The 22,863-nt window shown below is 39.5% G+C and overlaps 3 protein-coding genes across 4 annotated transcripts in view; 2 read left to right on the forward strand and 1 right to left on the reverse strand.

Annotated features, from left to right (window-relative positions):
* Positions 1 to 370, forward strand: part of dcaf15 (DDB1 and CUL4 associated factor 15) — an 18,828-nt gene extending 18,458 nt beyond the window's left edge. Inside the window, exon 13 of the mRNA XM_081360354.1 lies at positions 1 to 370. This exon is cut by the window's left edge and continues 249 nt beyond it. The gene's annotated coding sequence lies outside the window, so the exon portion shown is untranslated.
* Positions 371 to 1,490: 1,120 nt separating this feature from the next.
* On the reverse strand, positions 1,491 to 16,935 carry rfx1b (regulatory factor X, 1b (influences HLA class II expression)). Of its 2 annotated transcripts, none has more exons than XM_081362019.1 (18): positions 16,726 to 16,935; positions 14,257 to 14,601; positions 11,876 to 11,973; positions 11,707 to 11,781; positions 11,439 to 11,500; positions 10,995 to 11,337; positions 9,447 to 9,628; positions 8,131 to 8,250; positions 7,930 to 8,051; positions 7,687 to 7,805; positions 7,500 to 7,609; positions 7,253 to 7,404; positions 6,133 to 6,230; positions 5,901 to 6,050; positions 5,456 to 5,664; positions 4,100 to 4,253; positions 3,978 to 4,023; positions 1,491 to 2,669 (listed from the first exon to the last, which is right to left on the reverse strand). In XM_081362019.1, the coding sequence occupies exons 2-18, from the start codon at positions 14,576 to 14,578 to the stop codon at positions 2,521 to 2,523; spliced, it is 2,511 nt and encodes an 836-aa protein (XP_081218145.1). In that variant the 5' UTR covers positions 14,579 to 14,601; positions 16,726 to 16,935; the 3' UTR covers positions 1,491 to 2,520. The 2 variants fall into 2 exon arrangements, with proteins under 2 accessions (XP_081218145.1, XP_081218144.1); XM_081362018.1 differs by having other exon boundaries at positions 11,707 to 11,784; positions 16,726 to 16,914.
* A 2,991-nt stretch (positions 16,936 to 19,926) lies between these two features.
* Positions 19,927 to 22,190, forward strand: rln3b (relaxin 3b). The gene is made up of 2 exons (XM_081361072.1): positions 19,927 to 20,308; positions 21,523 to 22,190. Exons 1-2 carry the CDS (start codon positions 20,134 to 20,136, stop codon positions 21,822 to 21,824), a joined length of 477 nt encoding a protein of 158 aa, XP_081217198.1. The 5' UTR covers positions 19,927 to 20,133; the 3' UTR covers positions 21,825 to 22,190.
* The last annotated feature ends 673 nt before the right edge of the window (positions 22,191 to 22,863 follow it).

Raw genomic sequence — 22,863 nt, forward strand, 5'->3', positions numbered from 1 at the left:
CATTCAGACGCAAAACACTGCTGAAGAACTAATGTCTGTCTCTGTTAAACCTGCACACTTTGCCCACACACACACACTTGTTCTGATGTTTGATGTTGTGTTTGGAAAGTGCACCAGGACGTTTTGGTGGGCGGAAAGATACAGCAGAGAAGAGAAGCTGCTTTGTTACTTTGTTTTGTTTGTTTCAGGATGCAGTTGTTTACATCGTTCAGACACCGTGTCATCAGCCAATCAGAAGCTGTCGAACCCTCCTACACTTTTTTTTTTAATAGTGGTCGTGGCCTCACAGCTGGACTGGATGAGAATATTGTTTTTACGCAACATTGTTTTACTTTATTTTTGATAAAATTAAATATTCCTTGAATACTTCATGGGGTTTTATGACTTTCATTGCATCAAACTAAGCAGTGCTATTTTAATATTATTTATATACTATATATAATATTTATTCATATTTTGAATTAGCTTTTTTTATAAGTTTTATTTGAGTCATTTTTTTAATTTAGATTAGTTTCTTTAATATTTCTATCTAGCTTAATTTCCGGTTTAGTCACTTTTTTAGTTAGTTGCTACGGTTTTCATCTAATATTTCATTTTATTTCAGCTTTATTTCAATTACTGATAATGATTATTATTATTTTAAATAGTTTAGGTAACAATAACACTGAAAATAAATGTAACAAATACATCACATCTCAATGCAAGAATTTTCTTAAAAGCTTTTTTTTTAAAGGGACACTGAACTTTGAGGCACAATAATACAGATTTTTACATCAATTTCTGCTACAGTTACACTTCAAATAAGGCCATTATGGTTTCAACAGTACATGATAATAAAACTACATCATACATTAGTATAATCAAACACTGGAATCATTTCATACAGCTAAATCCATACAATTTGCATATAGTACAATTAAAGAAACACTGATATATAGGTGTGTGTGTATATATATATATATTCAAAAACAATATAAACCTGTGCTAAACTCTGTTACGTGTGCATTCATAATCATCAAGCATATCTATTATTTTATTCATTAAGCGTTTAACCATCATGTCTGTGGCATTAAAACTGCAGCAGAATCATTTCGCTTATTAAATTTGACTCTAAACATTGTCCACACCACAACTATGACAATCACTTTCAGAACGATTTTTTGTTCCCAGCTGATGAACGATAAAAACACTGACAGCCAATCAGAATCCGTCCTGCTTTAACGAGCTCGAGCATTTAAAGCGACAGACGACAAAACTGCAGCGCGCGCTTGTAATAAACAACGATGTCGTCCGTTGGTGTGAATGCAAATATCGTTATAGTTATCGTTATAGGTGTGAACTTGCCTTAATTAGATAGCGTCCAATCACTACACAGTTTTGCTAATAAAAGTGTCCAGTGTGTTTGTGAATGAATCATTTGTGCTCGGCTACAATTGTGTGAATGTGAAATGAATGATTAGTGTGACATGAAGAACACTGACAGATGAAATGAATCCCATTATGAACACATGATTCTTTTAATTCATTGTAGTGGTCAATGATTAAACAGACATTGAGCCTCATTCATGAAACTTATGGGAAATGTACATTTTTGCATTGAACTGAACATGATAATTGTGTGAAAACTGTTCAGCAAACGATCGAACACAACTAAACTAACTCTGCTCATGTCTTATGAACGAGGCCTGATCAGATTTCAGCCTGAAAAATGTAAAACATCGTTCATGATTGTTTTTGACGTTTATTTATACGTTTATGGATCTCTAGATTGAATAATCCTCTCAAGGCACATTTGATCCATTAGCATCAAACAATCCGACCGAATCAAAAAGCATCAAAATTAGACATCCGATTAAAACACAACAATTGTATATATTTTCATTAATATATATATATATAAAAAAAAAATAAGGAAAAAAAGTCGAAAGCATGGAAGGACATGTTTCGTTACAGCCGTGAAATGCAAAATCTATTCGGTCTTCAGTGACTACACTCATGAATATTAATGAGGAACGGGTCTAGGTAAGGTGTGATTGGCTTTGGCAAAGGATGATTTAAATGGCAGCATGGACTGGACTCTTAAAGGAACAGTTCACACAAAAATCATGTTTACTCACTCATATCATTCCAAACCCGTCCCGTATGAGTTTTTTCTTAAAGACTTTAATTGAACACTTACATTTTTGGATGAACTGTTTCTTTTAGAGTAAAGACACATGGCAGCTTTGATTGAGAAAATGAAGGCAATGAAAATGTGTGTGTGTGTGTGTGTGTGTATGTGCGCTTAATTAAGGCATGTGGATGTTACCGTTCTCTAGAAATGCTTCGTCAGCTCATATAGCAGCCCTGGGATCTTATGCACCTTAGGAAACTCACATGATCACTCTCTCATTGTGTTGTACAGTAAATGAGCTGAACTTCCTCAAACAATTCGGCAAAACTGAAGACTGGATTTAGATCCAAAACTGACTCTGAAAGCAATGACTGTGGATGTGAAAGTAGAATAGATGAGTGTGTGTGTTAGTTCTGAGTGGTGTTGTTGAACAGCTCAGTTCTGGCCAGTTTTGTGGGCGGCTCCAGTGACTCCTCCCCCAGAACCACAGAGTTGTCCGGAACGGGCATGTCCTGATCCTCATCGGTCTCATCAGTCTCATCGTCCTCTTCCTCATCTAAACACATTCAGACACATGACATTTCCTGATGCTAGAATGTTCTAGAGCATTGCTATGTGGTTGCATTTAAATGAAAGCTCACTCAGAAACAGGGCTTGACATTAACTTTTTTGCTCACCAGCCGCTGTGGCTAGTGGTTTTAAAGGGGTCATCGGATCGGATGCCCATTAACCACAAGTTGGTATGATTCTTTAGGGTCTTCATGTTAAGTTTGTAACATACAATTCCTCAATGGTTGTGTAAACCAACACCCTTTTTACCTCCTCAAAAACAGCTCTGTTCACAGCGACCCGTTTCGGTGCATGTCTCTTTAAATGTTAATGAGCAATTGCTCACCCCACCCCTCTCTTCCATGGGGCGTGTCGACACAAGACATGTAAAGTGATGCCTTGGCGGACAGTATACGAATGGCTGTGTATTTGAGAGTGTTTAGGCTTTTTGAGGATTTTTTTTTTTTGAGGAAGTGAATTTTGATTCCGTTAAAGGTTACTAGCCACTCAGCATTTTCACTGGCCACAATTTTGACATCGATACCATTGGGAAAAACTGCCATATAGATATTTTTAATAGTATCTTATAATTTGGCATGCGGTTTATTAGGCTGCTGTCACTTTAAGACCTGACGCACGGATCCATTATACAGTGACACATGCGTTTTCTTTCTCAACTGTTTACGTGAATACTCGTCAAGACCGGCATTATGACATTATTTTGTGTGTATTTGACTTTGTGTACAGTAAGCAGCGAAAAAGACTTCACTTTAGTACTGAAAAGCGGCTTTATGTGCCGCAATTTGGGTGTGAGCAAAAAAATCTGCGGGAATGAGTAAAATTATGCGCAATATGCGCAATTCCTCGCCGAAATTCAAGCGCTTCAACAGCAAAAATATTCATCTGGAGCAAATGAAAGGAGTGAGTGAGGAGAGGCGGGTTTGTGTGAAACTCGCTGTCTGAGAGATGAGATAGCGAGAAAGAGCAGCTGGTATCATGTGTCTATTCTGTGGGAAATGAGTATTGGAAGCGTTTCAGATATTTCAGTATCAATATGTATAAAAAAAATCTAGATTTTTGACAACACTACATTGCACTTAGTTTATTATTTCAGATGCCTTTTTAAAGGACTACAATTGAAAAATGTATTTATTATATTATATATATAAATCAATACGCAAAAGTAGAAAAAAGCTAAAAAAGTCACTGCGTTACACGCCACTGCTAAAATCGTGTGTTAATGTCAAGCCCTGCTATGAAGAAAGGTGTCAGGCATTCCACTAAGGTGTCAGGCATTTTGATTGTTCTGAATTACCTTTATCAGGATCCATTGACCTCTGACTTCTGTTCAGACAGGCAAACTGAAACAACAAAAATGAAGTTAAATCACTGTATGACTGTCTATTTGTCAGTACGCAAGTGAGTGTGTATGCGTACCTCTCCCATAACAGCGATGGGCGTCTCTCCTTTGGCCTGTGCCACTCTGTGCTCGATCAGGTAGTACATGTACTCGTCATACAGCAGTCTGATCAGGTGAAACGAGCCGAAACTGGCTGCGCTGCGCAGGGTCAGATCTCTGATCACCATTGAACTACAAAACACACACAAAATAATAACTATAGACCCCTAAAAGCACACAGCATGAGGCTGACATCAGCTTTTTCACTCGTTTAATCAGAAATTCAATACACAAAAGGTTGAGTATCGTTGAATTTCAATCCTGCTCGATTCCGATTCTTATTGATTCTTAATTTCGATTCCAAAAAGGAAAAAAAAAAAAACCCAGCTCAGATATCATTCACATTTAGTCTTATTGCAGAACATTTATTTGTAGCTGAATGTCATGTACAAACAGGGAAAAGAACACTTACACAAGGCCTGTGGTTTAAAAATACCACAGAAAAACAACTAGCCTAACTATTATAAATGTCAAGCATTATTTAAGACAAGTAAACACTCAGTAATTAAAAAAGAACAAATAAAAAATTAGCAATCGCAACAAATAGATACAACTGAACAAAGATACGACTGAAATAAAGTGTTTTAAGATGTTTTCAGGTATTTAAGGAACAGAAACTAATCAAATGTAAAATAACACTGCACTTTATAAATAAAATATACGTTAGAAATGTAGTTATTCAGTCAAGAACGAGTGAATTTTCTCTTTGTCTTCTGTTGTTTGATTAGTGTTATTAGAGACGGCAGCTACTGTCACTTTAAGAGTTGCCCAGTATAGTTACACATGTCTGCAGCACTGAAAACAGCGTGCAACAATATCGTGGATAGTGACAAAATGTATTGTGTATAGTTCATCCAAAAAGTTTTCACAGTTTCAGTGTCAGTACTACATTAAACTACTATATATAATCTTGAATATAATGTATAATAATGCAATGGGGGAATATTTGTGTGTCCTGATAATACTAAATCTCTGATGTTACCAGTAAAAAGTGGCCTATATTATTTTAAATATATCTAGTCAGTGACAGAGTGCAAGCATATTAGTCTAAAATAATTCAGTATCTTCAGCTTCAGAATCATGAATATTTTTATTCTGGTGTCTCTATTGTCCTGTGCATAGGGTTTCCAGCACCAAGTCCAAGACTATTCATTTTCAATGTAATTCCAAAATTAGCATTTTATTCAACAGGACATTTTAGGTTAACCTTTTACCATTATGTCTTGGAGTATCGCAATAATATCGTATCGTGAGTTCAGTATCGTGAAATGTATCGAAACGTGAGGGTATCGTTACATCCCTAGTGTTCACTGATCAGCAAGCAGTTCTCTCACCTGTAGAAGCTCCATTTGAGCAGGAAGAGTTTGGCCTCTTTGGGTAAGGTCTGGCTGTCGGTGTACGGCTTCAGGACCTGTGAAACCACCCCATCCAGCCATGCCGCCCACTGCTCCAGAGAGTTCTGCTGCTGCAGGGTGATTTTAAAGTCCTGCTCCAGCCGCTGGACCATGCCATCTTCACAGCCACACACCCACGAGGCCTGCTCCTAAACACACACACACACACACACACACACACAGAGATTAAAGGGATAGTTCACCCAAAAATGAAAATTACCCCATGATTTACTCACCCTCAAGCCATAGGTGTATATGACATTCAAGAAGAAGAAGAATGTCATATACACCTAGGATGACTTGAGGTTGAGTTTTAGGTGAACTATCCCTTTAAGAACTGCAGGGAGATCTGAGGATGTGCCATGAACAGAGCGAGCTGTGTTACCTGTACGTTGGTGAAGTCGACGCGGTTGAGGTCGCTGAGCATCTGTGTGATCTGAGCCGTGTTCTGCAGGACGGCGCGGGCCGCCTGAGCCAGATGATTGAGAGACGTGTAGCGCCGCAGAGTCTGAGCGAACGCTCCCGCACACACCACCTACACAAAACAACACACACCGTTAGCATGACCACACCGAGGACAGAGGCGAGTCAGAGGAACATCTGTGTGCGTGTCAGACCTTGATGCGGACCATCTCCTCCGGGATGCTGATCATGGCGTTGGTGAGCCAGTTCTCCAGATTCTTAGCAAAGTTACGGATGGCTTGAGTTAAGGCACCTACAGGAACAGAGAGAAAGACAGAGTCAAAATAAAGATAACGAGACCTCAAATTCTGCATCCAAAGTACAATTTTTATTTATTTTCATGGTCATTTGCTGCAACAAGATGACTTTTATGATAAGAAAGTGTTGATAAGGTCAAGCTGTACTGAGTTCTGTTGAATAGGGTAGTTATATCGAATTGTGAAGAGTTTTGGAATTGTACATTTCACTGATAATATCTTCATATCAAGTTGTATAGTGTATGTAAAGTTGTGTAGCTTGTATAGAGTTTCGGTAGCTGTGAATATAGTTTTGTAACTCTTTGGGACTAAAATTTTTTTATAGAGTTTGTGCAACTTACTAGGGATGAGGTTTGTATGGAGTTGTGTAAGGTTTCAAAGGGTTGTGTCTTAAAGAATTCTGTAATTTACTGTGGATTGAGTTGATATAGTTTGTGTAGAGTTGTAATTCACTGGAATGGTGTTTACAGTAAGTTTGTTTGGAGTTTGTAGAGTTTTGTAATTCATTGGGACTAGAGTTGATATAGTTTGTATTGCGTTATGTAGGGTTGTGTATCTCACAGAGGATGGTGATTATATATATTTTGTATAGAGTTATACAGAGTTTTGTAACTAACTGGAATGTGTTTATATAGTTTCTGTAGAGTTTAGTAACTCACTACGGATATTGTTTACATGGAGTTGTGTAAGCCTTTATAGGGTTGTGTCTTATAGACTTGTGCAACTTACCGTGGTTGGAGTTGATAGAGTTTGTATAGTGTTGTAACTTACAGAGGATGTTGTTTATATGAAGTCTGAATGGAGTCATGTAGAATTATGTCTTATAGAATTGTGTGACTTACTGTGGATGTTTGTTTGAAATTGTGCAGAACTTGTTGATAGAGAGTTTGGCTTGGGTTACGTAGGGTTGTGTATCTCACAGACCATGGTAATGGTGAGTGTGCATAGCAGTGTGTAGAGTTTTGTAACTCAGTGGGATGGAGTTTATATAGAGCTTGTGTAGAGTTGTGTTACTCACTGGGGATGGGTCTCAGGACATCAGGGATGAGGATTTCCACTAGGCTTTGGTACAGCAAGTTGTCGCATTCGCGGGTCCAGTGGAGGACGGGCTCATATTTACACAACAGAACCAGAACTGACTTGGGCAAACGCTTCTCTGATTCATCATGACTGTAGAGACAGAGAGAGACATCAGTGAGACACACATCACAACGCCTGTGACTGTATGAGAAGTCAATACATGTGTGTGTGTGAGCAGCTCTCACAGGTCAAGTGTGTTCGTGTCGCTGGTTTGTCCTTCACTGAACCTCCAGAAGCTCTTCCACAGCGTCTCTACAAGAGGGAACTGCAGGTTTACCATCACGTCCAGAATCGCCTACAAACAAACACACACATTATTCACCAAAACACTACAATAAAAACACATGTAACTGAGCGCACACACACACTCACCTCGCAGTGCTCTCTGTAGATCAGCTGATATGTGTGTATGTGTTGAGGAAGGAGTCCGTCCGGCAGAAATTTATCCTCATCCTCGATCACAGGGAACTCCGGCAGACTGCGAGACGCATCTGAGACACACACATTCAAACAGTTGATGTCATTTCCTGTAGAATATGATTGTGTCCGGAAGAGAGAGCTGCTCCTACATTTCCATTTTACAATAACCTGTATAGAGACAGATGTTTGTCCTACCCAAAAACTGCTGATACTGGTGAACCTGGGCGCTGATGTCGGATAGCCCCGCCCCTTGTTGATGCCCCACCCCCAGGCCCATTCCATTGGTCAGTCCCTCCACCTTCTGCACAGGCTTTATTCTTTATAAAGAGACGAGGGCTGTCAATCAAACTTACAAAAGCAAGTGATCATCAACACAAACTGTAGACACACACACACCTGGGTTTCTGCGAGTACGGCTGTTGTCTCATGGCCAGGTGTTGCTGGTCCTCTACCAGTCTGTGCAGGGGGGAGTTGCTCTTGATTCGGAGGCCATAGTAATGGTACTTCGAGTTCCCTCTGAAATACACACACACACACACGCACGCACACACACACACACACACACACACACACACACACACACACACACACACACACACACACACACACACACACACACACACACACACACACACACACACACACACTTTATTAGCCTGTTATACCCAGTGTTATTTTAGTATCACTGATATACTATATAGTTTTTGTTAATATATTTTGATAATATTAATATTTGTAAATTATTTTAAATTACTTTTTATATTTTCTGTTTTCACATTAATCTTAGTTAAACTATTATGCCCCTTTTTACAAAATTTAATATAAGTCTCTGCTGTCCCCAGAATGTGTCTGTGAAATTTCAGCTCAAAATACCACACAGATCATTTATTATACCATGTTGTAAATGCCCATTTCAAATGCAAATGAGCTGACGCTCCCCGCGCCCTCATCCAGAAGAGGGCGGAGCCTTCATAGCTTCATAGCTCCAGAGCCTGTTACCATGTGACGTCACATTGGAGCACAAACCTGAACGGCTCATTTTGAGATACTGTTTCAGATTTTTACAATAGGGTGATTGTGTTCACACACTGCGGACACATGAAAATGTTCAAAACAATATAAAAGTGAATTTAGCATAATAGGTCCCCTTTTAAATTTTGTTGCTTATTTTGGCTTTTTTAAATAATTCTATATAGTGTTTATTTATTAGTTTTAGTTATTTTAGTCCTTCAAGTTAAACTAAACGAAAATGAGAAATGTTAACTTAGCAACTTGCTGAAGTAAAAATACGTTTTTTGTTAAATATTTTGGTTACACTTTATTTTAAGGTGACATTGTACTTACTCAAATAAGTACTAAGTAATATTAATTAACTACATGTACTTGCTATAGATTTATAGTTACGGTTTGGTTTAGCGTTAGTTACTTTTAATTATGCATAATTTACTGTTATTACTATAGTAAGTACATGTACTAATGTGTAAATACGTCAGCTTAAAACAAAGTGCTACCAATATTTTTCCATCGTAAATTTATTTTTAGTCTTGTTACTAAATAAAAAAAGAAAAGTCTGGACATTTCATTTCAATGAAATTTGACTGTGGGCAGAGCTACCTAGTACAATGAATATAGAAATAAAGCAATACGTTGCTTGTCGTGTCGTTGCTTGAAGCTTTATTGCACCACACCTGGTCTGGACAGTGTGATTGTACCTGGTGCCGAGACGTCTGGTTCTGAGGCCCATGAACACGGAGCGGATGAGTTTTCCAAAGGAGGCGGCGTTCACGGGTTCTAGCTTGGTCTGCTGGCAGTGCAGGAGGTAATGACAGTAGAGAGTACAGCGAGGAAGACTTACACCCTCAGCTGTCTCGTAGTTATCCATCAGCCACTGCACCTGAAGACAGACAGCAGATGTTAAACGGTTAAAGGCTGACAAGATGGGGCTTTAAAGGAATACTTCACCTCTGGGAAGATGAATGTGTATTTAAAATAGGTCATTTAAGTAGAAGAAATGTGGAGAAATTTTTGAATTTGGAGCTTTCTAGACTGAGAAAAGCCAGAAAATGTATTTTTGGCTTATGTGGATGAAAGACAACAACTCCCAGAATGCACTTGCTTCGCTGCCTTAGGAGGCCACGCCTACCGGTTAGAGAGCACAGTTGAAAACAACAAGGCTAGCCAAGTAAGTGATGAGTTTGCCAGGGATTTAGAGACCAAAAATGTCCGGGATTCGGCTTTTGCGTTCTACAGTCGCCATTCATTCATTATGTTTACTGTGGCGAGCAGGACGAGGCTGACGGCCGCGGGAGAACGGCGCGAGGCCGGTTGTGTCATTACTGAGACGCGCCGGGTCTCGCATCTCTCACGGAGGAGCGGAAATTTTCTTAGCAATGGTAAAACGCACATCAACCGATCACTTGTTTAGCGTTCATGTAAACACTACAGTCAGATTCACCGATCGGAATGAATTCAGTTAGATTGAAACGAGAGGTGTGCATGTAAACAATGAATGGCGACCGCAGAACGCAAAAGCTGAATCCCGGACATTTTTAACAGTCTCGCCCGCCAGACAAGTCCCGGAAAAGGAAGATGGTAATCCCTACTTACTCAGCTTTCTCCTATTATTCAGCTTTCTCCACAGAACAAGAGCATGCTAGCTTAGCTTCCAAAGAAAGACGGCTGACACTGTGTACATTCTGTGAGTGAGATCCCACCCTGTATGGGCGGGTTGAAAACATGCGGAACAACGCCATCTACTGGCTGTAGTCTTTAGCCTCTGGACAGAAAATCCTCCGATGACGCAAAATGACGATTTTTGCGTCATCGGAGGATTTTTTCCAGACAAAAAATACATAAATCTCTCCTCTCAGGGGGATATGAGGGGGGAAAGCATGGTAATTCGAAAATACTACAGGTTTTCTACTAATACAAAGCTTAATGCTAAATCCTGAAGTAACCCTTTAATAAATCTTGGCTGTTTATGCAGCAGGAAGGTGAAAATGTTTTTGAAATCAGTGCTACAAGACTAGAGGAAACAGAGAAAATGGGCTGTGATGTTCCCTTTTGCCAAAAACTTGTGAGAATACAAAAATGTGAGGTTTGATTTGCAATTCTAACAAAAAAAACCCTTGAGCTGTCAAAAGTCAAGCAGATATCCATGTTTCATTGTCAACAAAAGTGTGGTGGATGATGCAAAACGTTGGGTGAGAATCCGAAGCCTCATCAATTCCCGTACCACCAATGAACACAAACATACTCACAGTTGCAGGCGAAGCACGTGTGTTGTGTGAGAAATTCTGGTTCCCTCCGCCGAGCATGTACCCGCCCTGAATCACGTAACTCCCGACCCCTCCGCCGGTGGCCACGCCTCCTGCCCCGCCCACTTCTGACGAAGCCCCGCCAGTCACCACGGTGATCCCCGAACTGCCCTCTGAGAACATGGACACCACCCCTGTGCCCGCCCCGGACGACACAGACACAGCCTGAGTGGTGGCGGGGGACGTGACCTGGGAGCCGGTGGTGGAGGAGGTCTCATAGTAAGTGACAGAGGGCGTGGCTTGAGGGTAGAGGGAGGGGTCTGCGAACGAGTAACTATTGGAACGACTGAAAAGGGAAGAGAGAAAGAGAAATGCAGAACAAGGTAAATGTTTTCAGGAGTAAAGAGCTGAATATATGCCACAAGAACTGTGTGCGTTTATGCTCACATTGCAGTGTCGTTGTAGTTGGCGTCTCCCTCCACAAACTGGCCTGAGTACACATGCTGTACCTACACACACAAACAAACATCAGTGTCACAGCAGACGTTTAAAAAGCTCTTGTCTGCATCTGAAGCCCAGATCGTTTCATTTAATTGAGTCAGATATGAGGGCGAACATCACAAAACATGTCTATATGATGTCAAATCTAAATTTGCACTTAAATACATTAAACTAGCCCCCATGTTTAGCAGTTATGAAGTGTGTGTGTTTGTACCTCAGGTGTGATGTGTAGATTACTGACCCCCAGTTGTCCACTTTGACTCTTGGTTACGGCCTGAACAACTGACCTCTGCTGGACACAGACCACAACAGTTTATGGACTTACCAGATTATTACGGCTTTGATGTATATAAGCCATATATACACAAATGTACGTGCATTACCTGTGCTGTCTGCACCTGTTGCACTACCTGTGTGGGTACACCTGTCTGTCCCGCCGGAGGAGAACTAGATCCAGAGTCATTTGAGTGATGTGAGCCCTCTAGATGAACACAGATACAGACAAAAAACAAGTCATACAAACATTAAACTACTGTATAATATGCTCATTTGCATATTAAAGAGATCATATCACTGAAACAGGATTGTACATTGAAACAATTCTATTAAAACATACTGTAACTTTAAGAACTCAAATGGACGCACAAGAGGAAAGACAAACATTTGATGCAAAACGGCAAAAGTGACTGAAATCATCATGATTACGTCTCTGGAATGATGAGTTTATTAACATATGACCGCCCACGTTTACATATTCAGTATTCAGCAAATTGTCTATGGTATTGTTGTTTTATTTCACATGTAAAGAGGTTCCCAGTCATAAGAGGTCATTTACTTATTGGAATCTTAAAGGTACAGTAGCCAAAACAACCTAGTTTAGTTTAGAGGAACATTCTGGGTTAAAAATAATCTAAACAAAATGCAGCAAAAGTTAGACTATGGACACTTTACGCTGCTGAATCTAACATCCACCACATCTTACTACAAAGGCGTATGTGTGTGTGTGTGTGTGTGTGTGTGTGTGTGTGCAAGAGAGACACACAATGAGAGGAAGGCGCACTGAAGAGAAAGATAAAGAGACAAAAAACGAAATGAGAAGGAAACACGTGACAAAACCGCTCTCAGAAAGGAGGAAATGATGACTGTGTCAAGGGGAAGATGCGTGTTTTGCTTGGTACAAAACCTACAGGAGGAAATATAAATATAATATCAATACAGAAGCAGTTAACAAACAACTGGCAAAACAAGCCCTCATACTTACGATACAGCACATCCAGACTGTACAGACAGCTACTGTAAAACATGATCTGAACACAGAGACACGTCCAGCCATCTCTCTTTATATATCACGCTCATACGGGCCGGCCTTGAACAATTAATCTCCACAGATGGGGCAAGAAAGCTCTCGTTCAGGTAAACACAGGTATCAGATTGAGAGAGGAGAGATCCAGCTAAAGAAAGGATGAGGATATACATTGTTTACTTTACCTGTGGCTTTTATTTGGATTTTCATTCTGTTTTTTCCTGTATCCTTCAGTTTATCTCTCTCTCTGCTCGATTAAATTATTCTCTGATATCGCCATCCTTCACGTGATCAGCTTTCAACTACAGCTTTTCTACAGGTGTTTTGCCGTTCTCTTTCTTTCATAATGAATACACGTTAATCTGCTATATCATTAATATTATGATATACTTACATTAAAAAAAACTTTTTCTATACATTTTATACAGAAACTTTTTTAGTCAGCATGAATTTTACATAGACATGTAATTTATGTTGAGATCTTATAACAAATAAATGAGTAATAAATACATATTGGTTCTTATTTAAATATAAAAATACAGTAAATTTTATTTTCTATTCATTTTAATATATTGATCAAATTATTACTGAATATACACTACCATTCAAAAGTTTGGAATAATTAAGATTTGTTAATGTTTTTGAAAGAAGTATCATGTTCACTGCATTTATTTGATAAAAAATACAGTAAAAACAGTAATATTGTGAAATATTATTACAATTTAAAATAACTGTTTTCTAATATGAATATATTGTCAAATGTAATTTATTCCTGTGATCAAAGCTGAATTTTCAGCATCATTACTCCAGTCTTCAGTGTCACATGATCCTTCAGAAATCACTCTAATATGATGATTTGATGCTCAAGAAACACTTCTGATTATTATCAATATTGAAAACAGTTAATATTTTTGTGGAAACTGTGATGCATTTTTTTTTAGGATTCTTTTGAAACAATCTTTAGGATTTATTTGAAACATAATTTTTTGTAACATCATAAATATTTCATTTGAGGTTTCTGTGGCCACTATCTATAATCTATCAGGCCTCACAGTGCCGTACTTCTTTCACCATTTAAACTCAATGTTCGTCACTAAAGCTGCTGCGACAGGACGTCCATCCACACACACTACTCCAGGCCGCTGAGTAGGCAGTGCTGTCATAACGGCTGCCAATTAGAGCGTCAGAATGTTCAGTCATCAGAAAAAGCATGTGTATGTGCGTCTGTGTGTGTTAAATTAAAAGCACAGGCACATGTGTGGAGATTTATTTTGAGGTCTTTCTATTCAGGGAGAGACCTAGAAAGTGTCAGGTGTCTGTTAGATCGCATTACACACACTTTTGTACACGCAATGCATGTAAACTAGTGCCGCTGTAATGGTCTGTTCACAGGCTCAATCCCAACTAAGCGTGACATGGAAAGTTAAGTCTACATGTATCTAGTGAAGTGCATGTGCTCACCACCAGTAACGGTCACCACTATGTACTGGGCGCTCTGGCCGTTTCCGGTCTGGGAGGCGGGGCTTTGTATCTCTCCTGTGACGTACTGCGGTCCCTGAGGGGGCGTGGCCAAGACTGCTTTCTTCTGAATGACCAAGGGCGTGGCCTGTGCTCTTATGATAGACCCCGTCTGTGATGGAGCGGACCCCGGCGAGCTCTGCATGTCGGACAGGAACTGAGACGTGCCGGTGGTGGAAGTGGCTTTCTGCTGGGTCGATGTGACGTTGCCCCCTTGCGACTGGGAGGGTTGAAGATCCTCGGCAGTGTAGCCTGAAGTTGCCATGACGACAACAGATGAAAATCCCTCTGCAAATAGAAATGAAAAACACAGATTAAGCCATGCAGGAAGTTAACAGATTTGGACTGCTTTAATTATAGACAGTATTGCCCTGGAGGATATTTCATTTGTTTCCTTATGGAAGAACACTTCAGGCAAAACTATTGTTTTTTCATGCAGTGGTAAATTAAAAAATGCTGATTCATCCAGTAAATTCATAAGTCGACACCATTGATGAGTATTTTCTCCTTAAAACTGCAGTGAAACAAAGACAGTCTCAAACACACTGGTGTTTCTGACGTCACAAACTACCTTGTAACCAATCAGATCAACGTGTGATCGTCAACGAGTGGATCTCTGAGCTGAGTGAGTGAGTGGAGGCGGGCCTCATTTGCATATTCATAGAACCGTGTATACTAAATGAGTATACACGTACTAAATGTATACACACATTTTCATTATATAAAATTATTTTTTTTCTGGTTTAACTAAATAGTTATCTGAATACAGAACATAATATGCATTTAGAATATTTTATTTATTATGATCAACAATCACAACAACAATTTAGCTGAAAAGTGTTAAGCATTTTGTCTCACTCAAATTCCAGTAGTAGTTTTTTTCTGTTCGATGGCATTACACACACTTTCGTACATGTAGTTGTACACTTTCGTTTTTTTTTTTTTTATAGACTAAAACTAACCGCATTCTCTTTCCCTGTCAGACACACATAGGCTAAATCCTTTGTGGTTTTGAGCTGGCTAAACTTGTTTAACAGTACTCTCATTTTCCCTCAAATTAGAGGCAACAGGCGGCCCATGCGTGCCCTGTCTTGTGATGTGAAGCTCCTGACAGAATTAGTCAGGAAGCCATTGTGTTAAACAGACTAAAAAGACCCACTCACATTATTAATGTGATTAAAATCATGTTATTAAAATCATGCCATAAAAATAAAACCAAGAGGGCGTGAAATCACAACGCGTATACATACATATCTTCAAGAATTTAACCTAACATTCATATATATTCAAAGCCTATTTTCAAATATGCTGACAAATTTTCATGCAAAATGTCCTAGAAATGAATAACTATTGATTTTTACAACAGAAATGATTTATCACTGACTTAAGGTGGACTATAGACACTATTTTCTTCTAGATCTGCTGTATACAAACTTTGTTGCATTATGTTCCTGTTATCACTGTAAAGCTTCTTCGAAACAACCTCTGTTTTGTAAAAAGTGCTATATAAATAAAGGTGACTTGACATGAGCGTCAACTTTTGATGAATCTTGTGTTATAGGCTTACTGGACAGACCATAAATCTGTCTAAACATTATGTGGTGTAATATACCATTTTTTTCTTACTAGGGTCCATGTGTATATGGTCAATGTTGTTATGTACTGTTAAGTACAACAGAAATAAATAAATTTGTTATCTTCATGCTTGGTTTTGCCTCAATATAGTACCTGTTTTAAGATTGTATTATGTTACATAATATTTATATATGTGTGTGTTTTAATATTTATGACTTATTTGTTCATTGCTGCCAGAGAACAAAGTATAAATGCAACTGGATAGACATCTGTCAATCACGCCCCTTTAACTTCCCACGCCCCGCCCCCTGTGCAGGACACGCCCCCTCCACTCCCTCCGCACTGGAGCTGATCTGGCACACATATGGCTGTTCGACGACTCCCTCTACAAAGTTTTCAACCCTCTGAAAATACAATTCACGAGTGTTTGATCCAGCGAACGCCTACATTTCATCGTCATCTGCGTTAAATAAACGGAGCGCCGAAAAAAGATTACAGCCGAATGCAGATTCACTGTAAAAAGTCGCTCTTTGACATTTGATCCTGAACTGCTCGCCCGTTTCAGTCATTAAGTCAGTTAGTTAAACACACTTCTGACGTCACGGTCACCAACCATAAACAAACAACAACAAGTAAAAGTCACACACTCTCACGTTACAACACCCGCCATTTTGTAGCGCTCGAGCAGATTTGACATCGTCATAACAACCGCCAGCGCGTGCGAGAGGCGCGGGGTCGAGTTGAGGAGCGATAACTGAGGAAATCGCGTCAGGCACACTTCAGCACTTGCAACACAAAACAAGAGGAGGTTGCTTAAAATAAAGTTGTTGCGTTCACCTTTCGCTTCTTGCTGGACGATCTTAGTTTGGCGCGGAGTTTTATTTTCTTAATGCCTCAAATTGTTGTTGTTGATTCTCGTTGCTGGGTTCTTGTCGCCACGACTACCGTGACTATGGCGCCTCCGCCTCGTCCTCACCGGGGCAACTGTTGCTACCCACCCGTCTAAGCACCGCCCTCTTGCTTAGCAGCGATTGGCTGCGTGTCGCCAAGGAAATCGGTCTTCTCTCTTCTTTATTGGATAAGGCGAGTGCCTATAACAAACTTACATTGTCATTCGCTGACAGTTGCTGTCAGTCGAGTTGCTCTATTACGCAAGAAGTACACGCCCCCTTTGCGTTCATTCATTGGACCACATTTCTGTCAGTCAAATGTCACGGTCAACTGTTACCCAATCTGAACAGTCTTGACGAAAACTGAAGATAAACGTTAATAACCACACACAGCTATATATATATATATATATATATATATATATATATATATATATATATATATATATATATATATATATATATATATATATATATATATATATATATATATATATATATATAATGATAAATGTATCGAAATAGTGTGCACAATTAGAGCAAAATCATTTATTATCATTACTCTTACAAAACGGTATATCAAACAGTTTTTGAACATCAGATGGCAACACCATGGAACTTTGATATATGTGTATGTATTATTATATTAACGTACCATTTGCAAAGCAAATATAATCCAAAATACTTTAAAGCTACACATCAACAGAAACATGTCCAAAAATATATATACTTTTTCATATTTCTTCCATAAAACAAGATAGAAATTAAGACTAGTGTCCGAATATTGTACCCTGAATAAACAAATTATTCTCAGTTTAAGCATAAAAGTCTCCAAATGTTTCATTTTATTTCTAATTTCGTATTATTTTAATTATAGCAATCCATGCAGTGTGAGTCCATTAGCATATTAATCATAATACTATAAATTATCACTGAGGTCAGACAGGCAACCAATTAGCCCATTTGCTGAAGGCTCATCCAAGTGCTGTTATCTCTGTGAATGCCAGTGTCTGAATCATATTCTCCAGACTTTCTTATCTCATGACTGTATGATTAAGAAGAAACAGGCTTTTGCTGATATGCTTATAAGCCGGTTTCTGATTCTAAATAACCACTCGGACATAACCATCACTTTCTCACATCCATATCCTCTTCTTATCTGTCTGAAATGTCACCGGGGCTCTTTGTGTCAGGAGAGGTCAGATAACCCAGCCTGCACCCCATTCGTTTTCTATTCTTTAATTCTTTATTGCGTATTGAGGATATTACTTGTAAATTCTATGGAATGGAAATCATGGAAATCATCAGTGCACAAGTCCTGGGTTTCAATTTTCTGATAATGAACAGACTATAAACAGGTGTGATTAGTAAATCAATAACCATGGTGACCAACAAATGGCGGGAAAATGAGAACAAAGGAAACAATAAGCAAACTTAGGGGCTGTTTACACGACACCATTTTCAACTAAAAACTGAATACTTTTTATGAATTTTGGCCATTCATTTACATGACAACAGCGTTTTGGGTGCCTGAAAACGCAAACTTTTGAAAACAGGTTTCAAAGTGCAAGTTTTTGAAAACAGTCTCAATGTAAACAAAACCGCAAATCTGTGATAACGATGACATCATGCACATCATGCATATTACGTGTTCAGTCTATAGTGTTTCATTGCCATCTAATGGCCTTGCAGCAGAATACAGCGTTTTTAGTTGTTTTGGTGGATCCGTGTGAATGGGGATCATTTTGACAATGGTGTCGTCTGTACGCGAAAAAAACACAAAGGAAATATTTCTCCGTTTTAAGCATATCGTTGTCGTGTAAACCGAGACTAAAACAAACTGAACTGGATGTGAGAGAAAGCTCCCTCTCGGAAGTCACGAGCCTCACGCCGTAACATGACTGAGAAGGAGGTTCAGGAAGACAGATGAGGGGCTGGTGAAGGCCGGGAAACCGTCAGGAGGGAAGAAGGGCGAAAACAGGGCGGAGCTGATGGTGGGAGTAACCAGGGAGACAAAGATGTAGGCAGGACCCAGAGAAGAGCAGAAAGAGGCAGGATCCAGGGAGGAGTAGATGGTGGCAGAATCCAGGGTGGCATGGATAGGAGTAGTGGCCATACGAGGACCCAGAGCGCAGCCAGGAAGGATGTCCATGGAGGAGTGGAAGGAGGGAGGAGCCATGATGGGACAAACCCGGGGGGCAACCGATGGAGATGATGCCGATGGAGGTGGAGGTGGAAACCTGGGCGCAGACGAAGAGCTGATGGGACAAAAAGTAGCGACGACCTCCCGAGGTGGAACCGGGGCACCTGAGGTCTGAGGTGTAACCAGAGAGACCGAGGGCCATGATGGAGCTGGAGGGAGGGTGGAGCCAGACAGGGCCTAAGGGGTGGAGAGATGGAGCATAGTGGAAGGCTCGTGCCGTGGCACAAGGATGGAGACATCCGACTAAGGTGGAGCCGGAGGAACGAGGAAGCCTGGTGGAGCTGTAAGGCCGACGGTCCCAGGTGGAGCCGAGGGAGGGAGGAGCCAAGGCGGCGGAGTCAGGGCGATGGGCTGAGGCGGAGTGACAGGATCAGCGGTTGGAGACGGAGCTAGAGGATCCACTCGCCCAGGTGGAGCTGGATAACGGCAGGATAATGTTCAGACTGTCGTACAATTGCAAAGGACTATTATAAATCACACAGTGTGCACCCAGCTTAAGACAAACTGAAATGAATGTGAATGTGACAGATTTTGTCCATGGGAATTGATTGGATGTTTGGACGGTTGTGGTTTGCTATTGGTTGATCTTATGTGAGTGACAGGTTGTTCCGCCCTCACGAGTAAAGGTTACGAGGTACATTAACTAAAAAAAATAATGATGTGTACGAATAAATAATTAATATTAAATGGTCCATTTTGATTTTTATTCATTCATTTAAATTGGAAATACAGTGAGGACATGATTATTAGGTATTAAACATTAACGCTGCAATAAAAACAGGATTTTCTTTATTTAGGATAATTAAAATAGACATTTACATGTATCTGACTGAAAGTACAGCGCTTGTGCCAGTGTGTACGATCAAGTTCGTAATTCGTTGGCCCTTTTGTGCGATTAGACGGTGTGTATGGCGTCAAAAAGGTCAGGAGTGATGAGATCAGGTCGCTTCATTCGACATCTCCTCCACAGAGGTGCGCGGGGCCGGGGCTTTGTTTTCCTAAAGGTCTCTGCCCTACTATCACAGTCTGACACGCAAACAACGCAGGCTCCATCAACCCCTATAAAAGACACAAGAGAGCCAGACCCTCTTTCAAACCAAGAAGGACAACATTTTCAGCTTCTCAAACTCTTCCTCTCTCCTCATTTTCCTCATGTGTAAAGCTGCAGTTCTCACACTCGGCCTGTTGGTGGCGCTGCTGTATGGAGGCGCTCAGGCCACAGACGGACTCCCGATGTACGGAGTGAAGCTGTGCGGAAGAGAGTTCATCCGGGCGGTCATCTTCACCTGTGGAGGCTCGCGGTGGAGGAGGTCTCTGGATGTCTCAGGTGAGATATATGGAGAAATCAGATGTTCTGTTTTTTTATTTTATTTTTTTATTATGTAGGCTACTTGCTCATTCTAATACAATTCACACAGTTAGAGGAACCAACAATTTGTTTCATAGATGGTGCAAGTTATATCTTGCGCACACACACACACACACACACACACACACACACACGTTGTGTTTTCACGTTTTATGGGGACTTTCCAAAGACATAATGATTTTTATACTGTACAAACTGTACTTTACTGCTACATATAAACCTACACATCACAGAAAACTTTCTGCATTTTTACATTTTCAAAAATGTTCCTACAAGGACAAGGATTTCGGATATTGCCATGCTCGTGGACACACACACACACACGCACACGTGACATTTGATTTGATCCTATTATGCAGGGTTTACCAAGACCACACACACAGAATTGGAGGACAAACTGAATCACATAAAATCCACAAATCAAGTTGAGCTAAATATTAAATATGATCAAACTAAATAATGAAATACTACAGCAATAAACACAAACATCATTTTTAACATTAATAATTAACATTGATAACAATATTTAAATTAAATGATTATTTATTATATTATTAACACAATGTTAAATTTGTATTATTCATATTCATACATATGTATGTATGGTATGTATATATATATATATATATATACACACACACACACACACACACACACACACACACACACACACACAATTATTATAAATAATAACATATATACAAGAGTAGAGTTCTGAAATGAGGAGGCAAAGTTTTTAATGTTTTTATTTTTTAATAAATCACATGTAAATTCATGTCCCAGTTACACTTAATGTTGTCACAGTTCCCTGGTTAAATAAACATTACATAAAAAAAGAAACCAAATAAATGTTTGCATTTTTACATGAACAATATTATTAATGTAAGTCCTGTTTATTAAAACCAAGTATAAATGTCATGAAGTTGGGTTTTTTAAGCCTTTTTACATTTATTCCAACATAATAACTAAAGGCAGTAATCATTTAAACAATATATTTTTTAATAGTATTGAATCATCAGCTTTAAAAATCACAAGTCTGATCACTTAAAGTGAAGTAACAGCAGGTCTCCTCAACAAGACACATCATTTGAGGAATGTACTGAACATACTGAAGGTCAGGTTTGCTCAAATAACTAACAGTGAGATATTTTCCTCCATTGCTCTCGGATCAGGGGACCTGTCCAGTGACCTGCTCTCCACCCACGACGACGAGGCGTCTGACAGCTGGGCCGCCAACCCCATCCTCCTCCCCGGACTGTCCCACAGACCCCGTCCCGACGCAGAGGCCCTGGCCTGGGCCGGACAGGCTCAGGAGAGCCCCGTGTTCAGCCGTCCCGCACGCTCGCTCATCTCAGAGGAAGTGTTGGAGGCCTTGCGCAGCTCCGACCGGAAGGGCCGGGACGTGGTGGTCGGGCTGTCCAACGCCTGCTGTAAATGGGGCTGCAGTAAGAGCGAGATCAGCTCGTTATGTTAAAGAACTGCACAATCCCATTCCTCCACCCCTTCCTCGTCTTCTACTTCCATCACAGCCTTCCCACATGTGAAAAATGAAGAGGTTGTTGAAGGTTGTTCCTGTGAAAATATTTGTGTCATGTGTACTAGAATAGCAGATTTTAGCCAAAGTGAAGAGCGTGTTTGTTACCGTGTTCAAAACCATCTCTTCATCTGTCTTTGTATGTTCTTGTGTGGTCATTGATTTAATAACAGCAAAATGGAATAAAGTTTTGATTGCGATAGAGTTCATTGTAATTTATAGGTTTATAGGATCATTCAATATAAAGTTTATAGAGTGCACACTTTAGTTATATGCAGTACAATAAAAAAATATCTGTGGAATTTCTAACAGCCTAAAGCATTTTTTTTAAATTATTTATCCCTTTATTTTTCCAGGAAGGTCCCATTGAGATTAAAATAAATCTCTTTTTCCTCATTAGCATGTATGCAGTGAATTCTGTATATTATGCAAATTAAGCTGTCTACACTGCACTGGACATTGTATCCCACAATGCAATGCTGTCAGAGATATCTGTCTTTTTTTGGGGGTCATTCCTGGTATTTGGTGCCTTTTGTCCATCATAAAAATTAGCAAATCAAACTCAAGTTTGTCGTCTATAGTCATGATAGGGTGATGCAAAACATTTGAAAAAATATTCTGGTCAAGCTCGCGGGTAAATCAATTGAACCATTTATTCAACAAAATAAATGAAATGGAGGATCAAAAATGTCCACCCTGTTAGGGACAGATACTTTTTAAAAGTACTACATTATTGATACTCTAGTACATTTTCATTGTCACTAAATTATTAGTTGTTTTTTTGCTGATTTTATTAAATTATTGTAAAAAAAAAAAAAAAAAAGAAGCTTAACAGGGTGGACAAAATAATAACAGGGTGGAAAAGTGGTATAAAGAATGGATGATTTCCTATTGCTCACATACAGCCAATAACATTCTTACTTTAGTTTGACCTGGATTTATTTCCAATATGATAAATAGACACCGGTCAGTGAATTAA

This window comes from Scardinius erythrophthalmus, assembly GCF_964197995.2.
Source record: "Scardinius erythrophthalmus genome assembly, chromosome: 3".
Lineage (NCBI taxonomy): Eukaryota > Metazoa > Chordata > Actinopteri > Cypriniformes > Leuciscidae > Scardinius > Scardinius erythrophthalmus.

What these genes read in the sequence shown, in the direction of transcription:
- rfx1b (XM_081362018.1), bottom strand. Translation starts at nt 14,578, where the DNA reads ATGGCAACTTCAGGCTACACTGCCGAGGATCTTCAACCCTCCCAGTCG. An exon ending in ACCAGACGTCTCGGCACCAG is followed by an intron (nt 8,251 to 9,446) that starts GTACAATCACAC and finishes TGTGTATTTCAG; the next exon opens with AGGGAACTCGAAGTACCATT. An exon ending in CCATCGCTGTTATGGGAGAG is followed by an intron (nt 4,024 to 4,099) that starts GTACGCATACAC and finishes TTGTTGTTTCAG; the next exon opens with TTTGCCTGTCTGAACAGAAG.
- rln3b (XM_081361072.1), top strand. Translation starts at nt 20,134, where the DNA reads ATGTGTAAAGCTGCAGTTCTCACACTCGGCCTGTTGGTGGCGCTGCTG. An exon ending in GAGGTCTCTGGATGTCTCAG is followed by an intron (nt 20,309 to 21,522) that starts GTGAGATATATG and finishes CTCTCGGATCAG; the next exon opens with GGGACCTGTCCAGTGACCTG.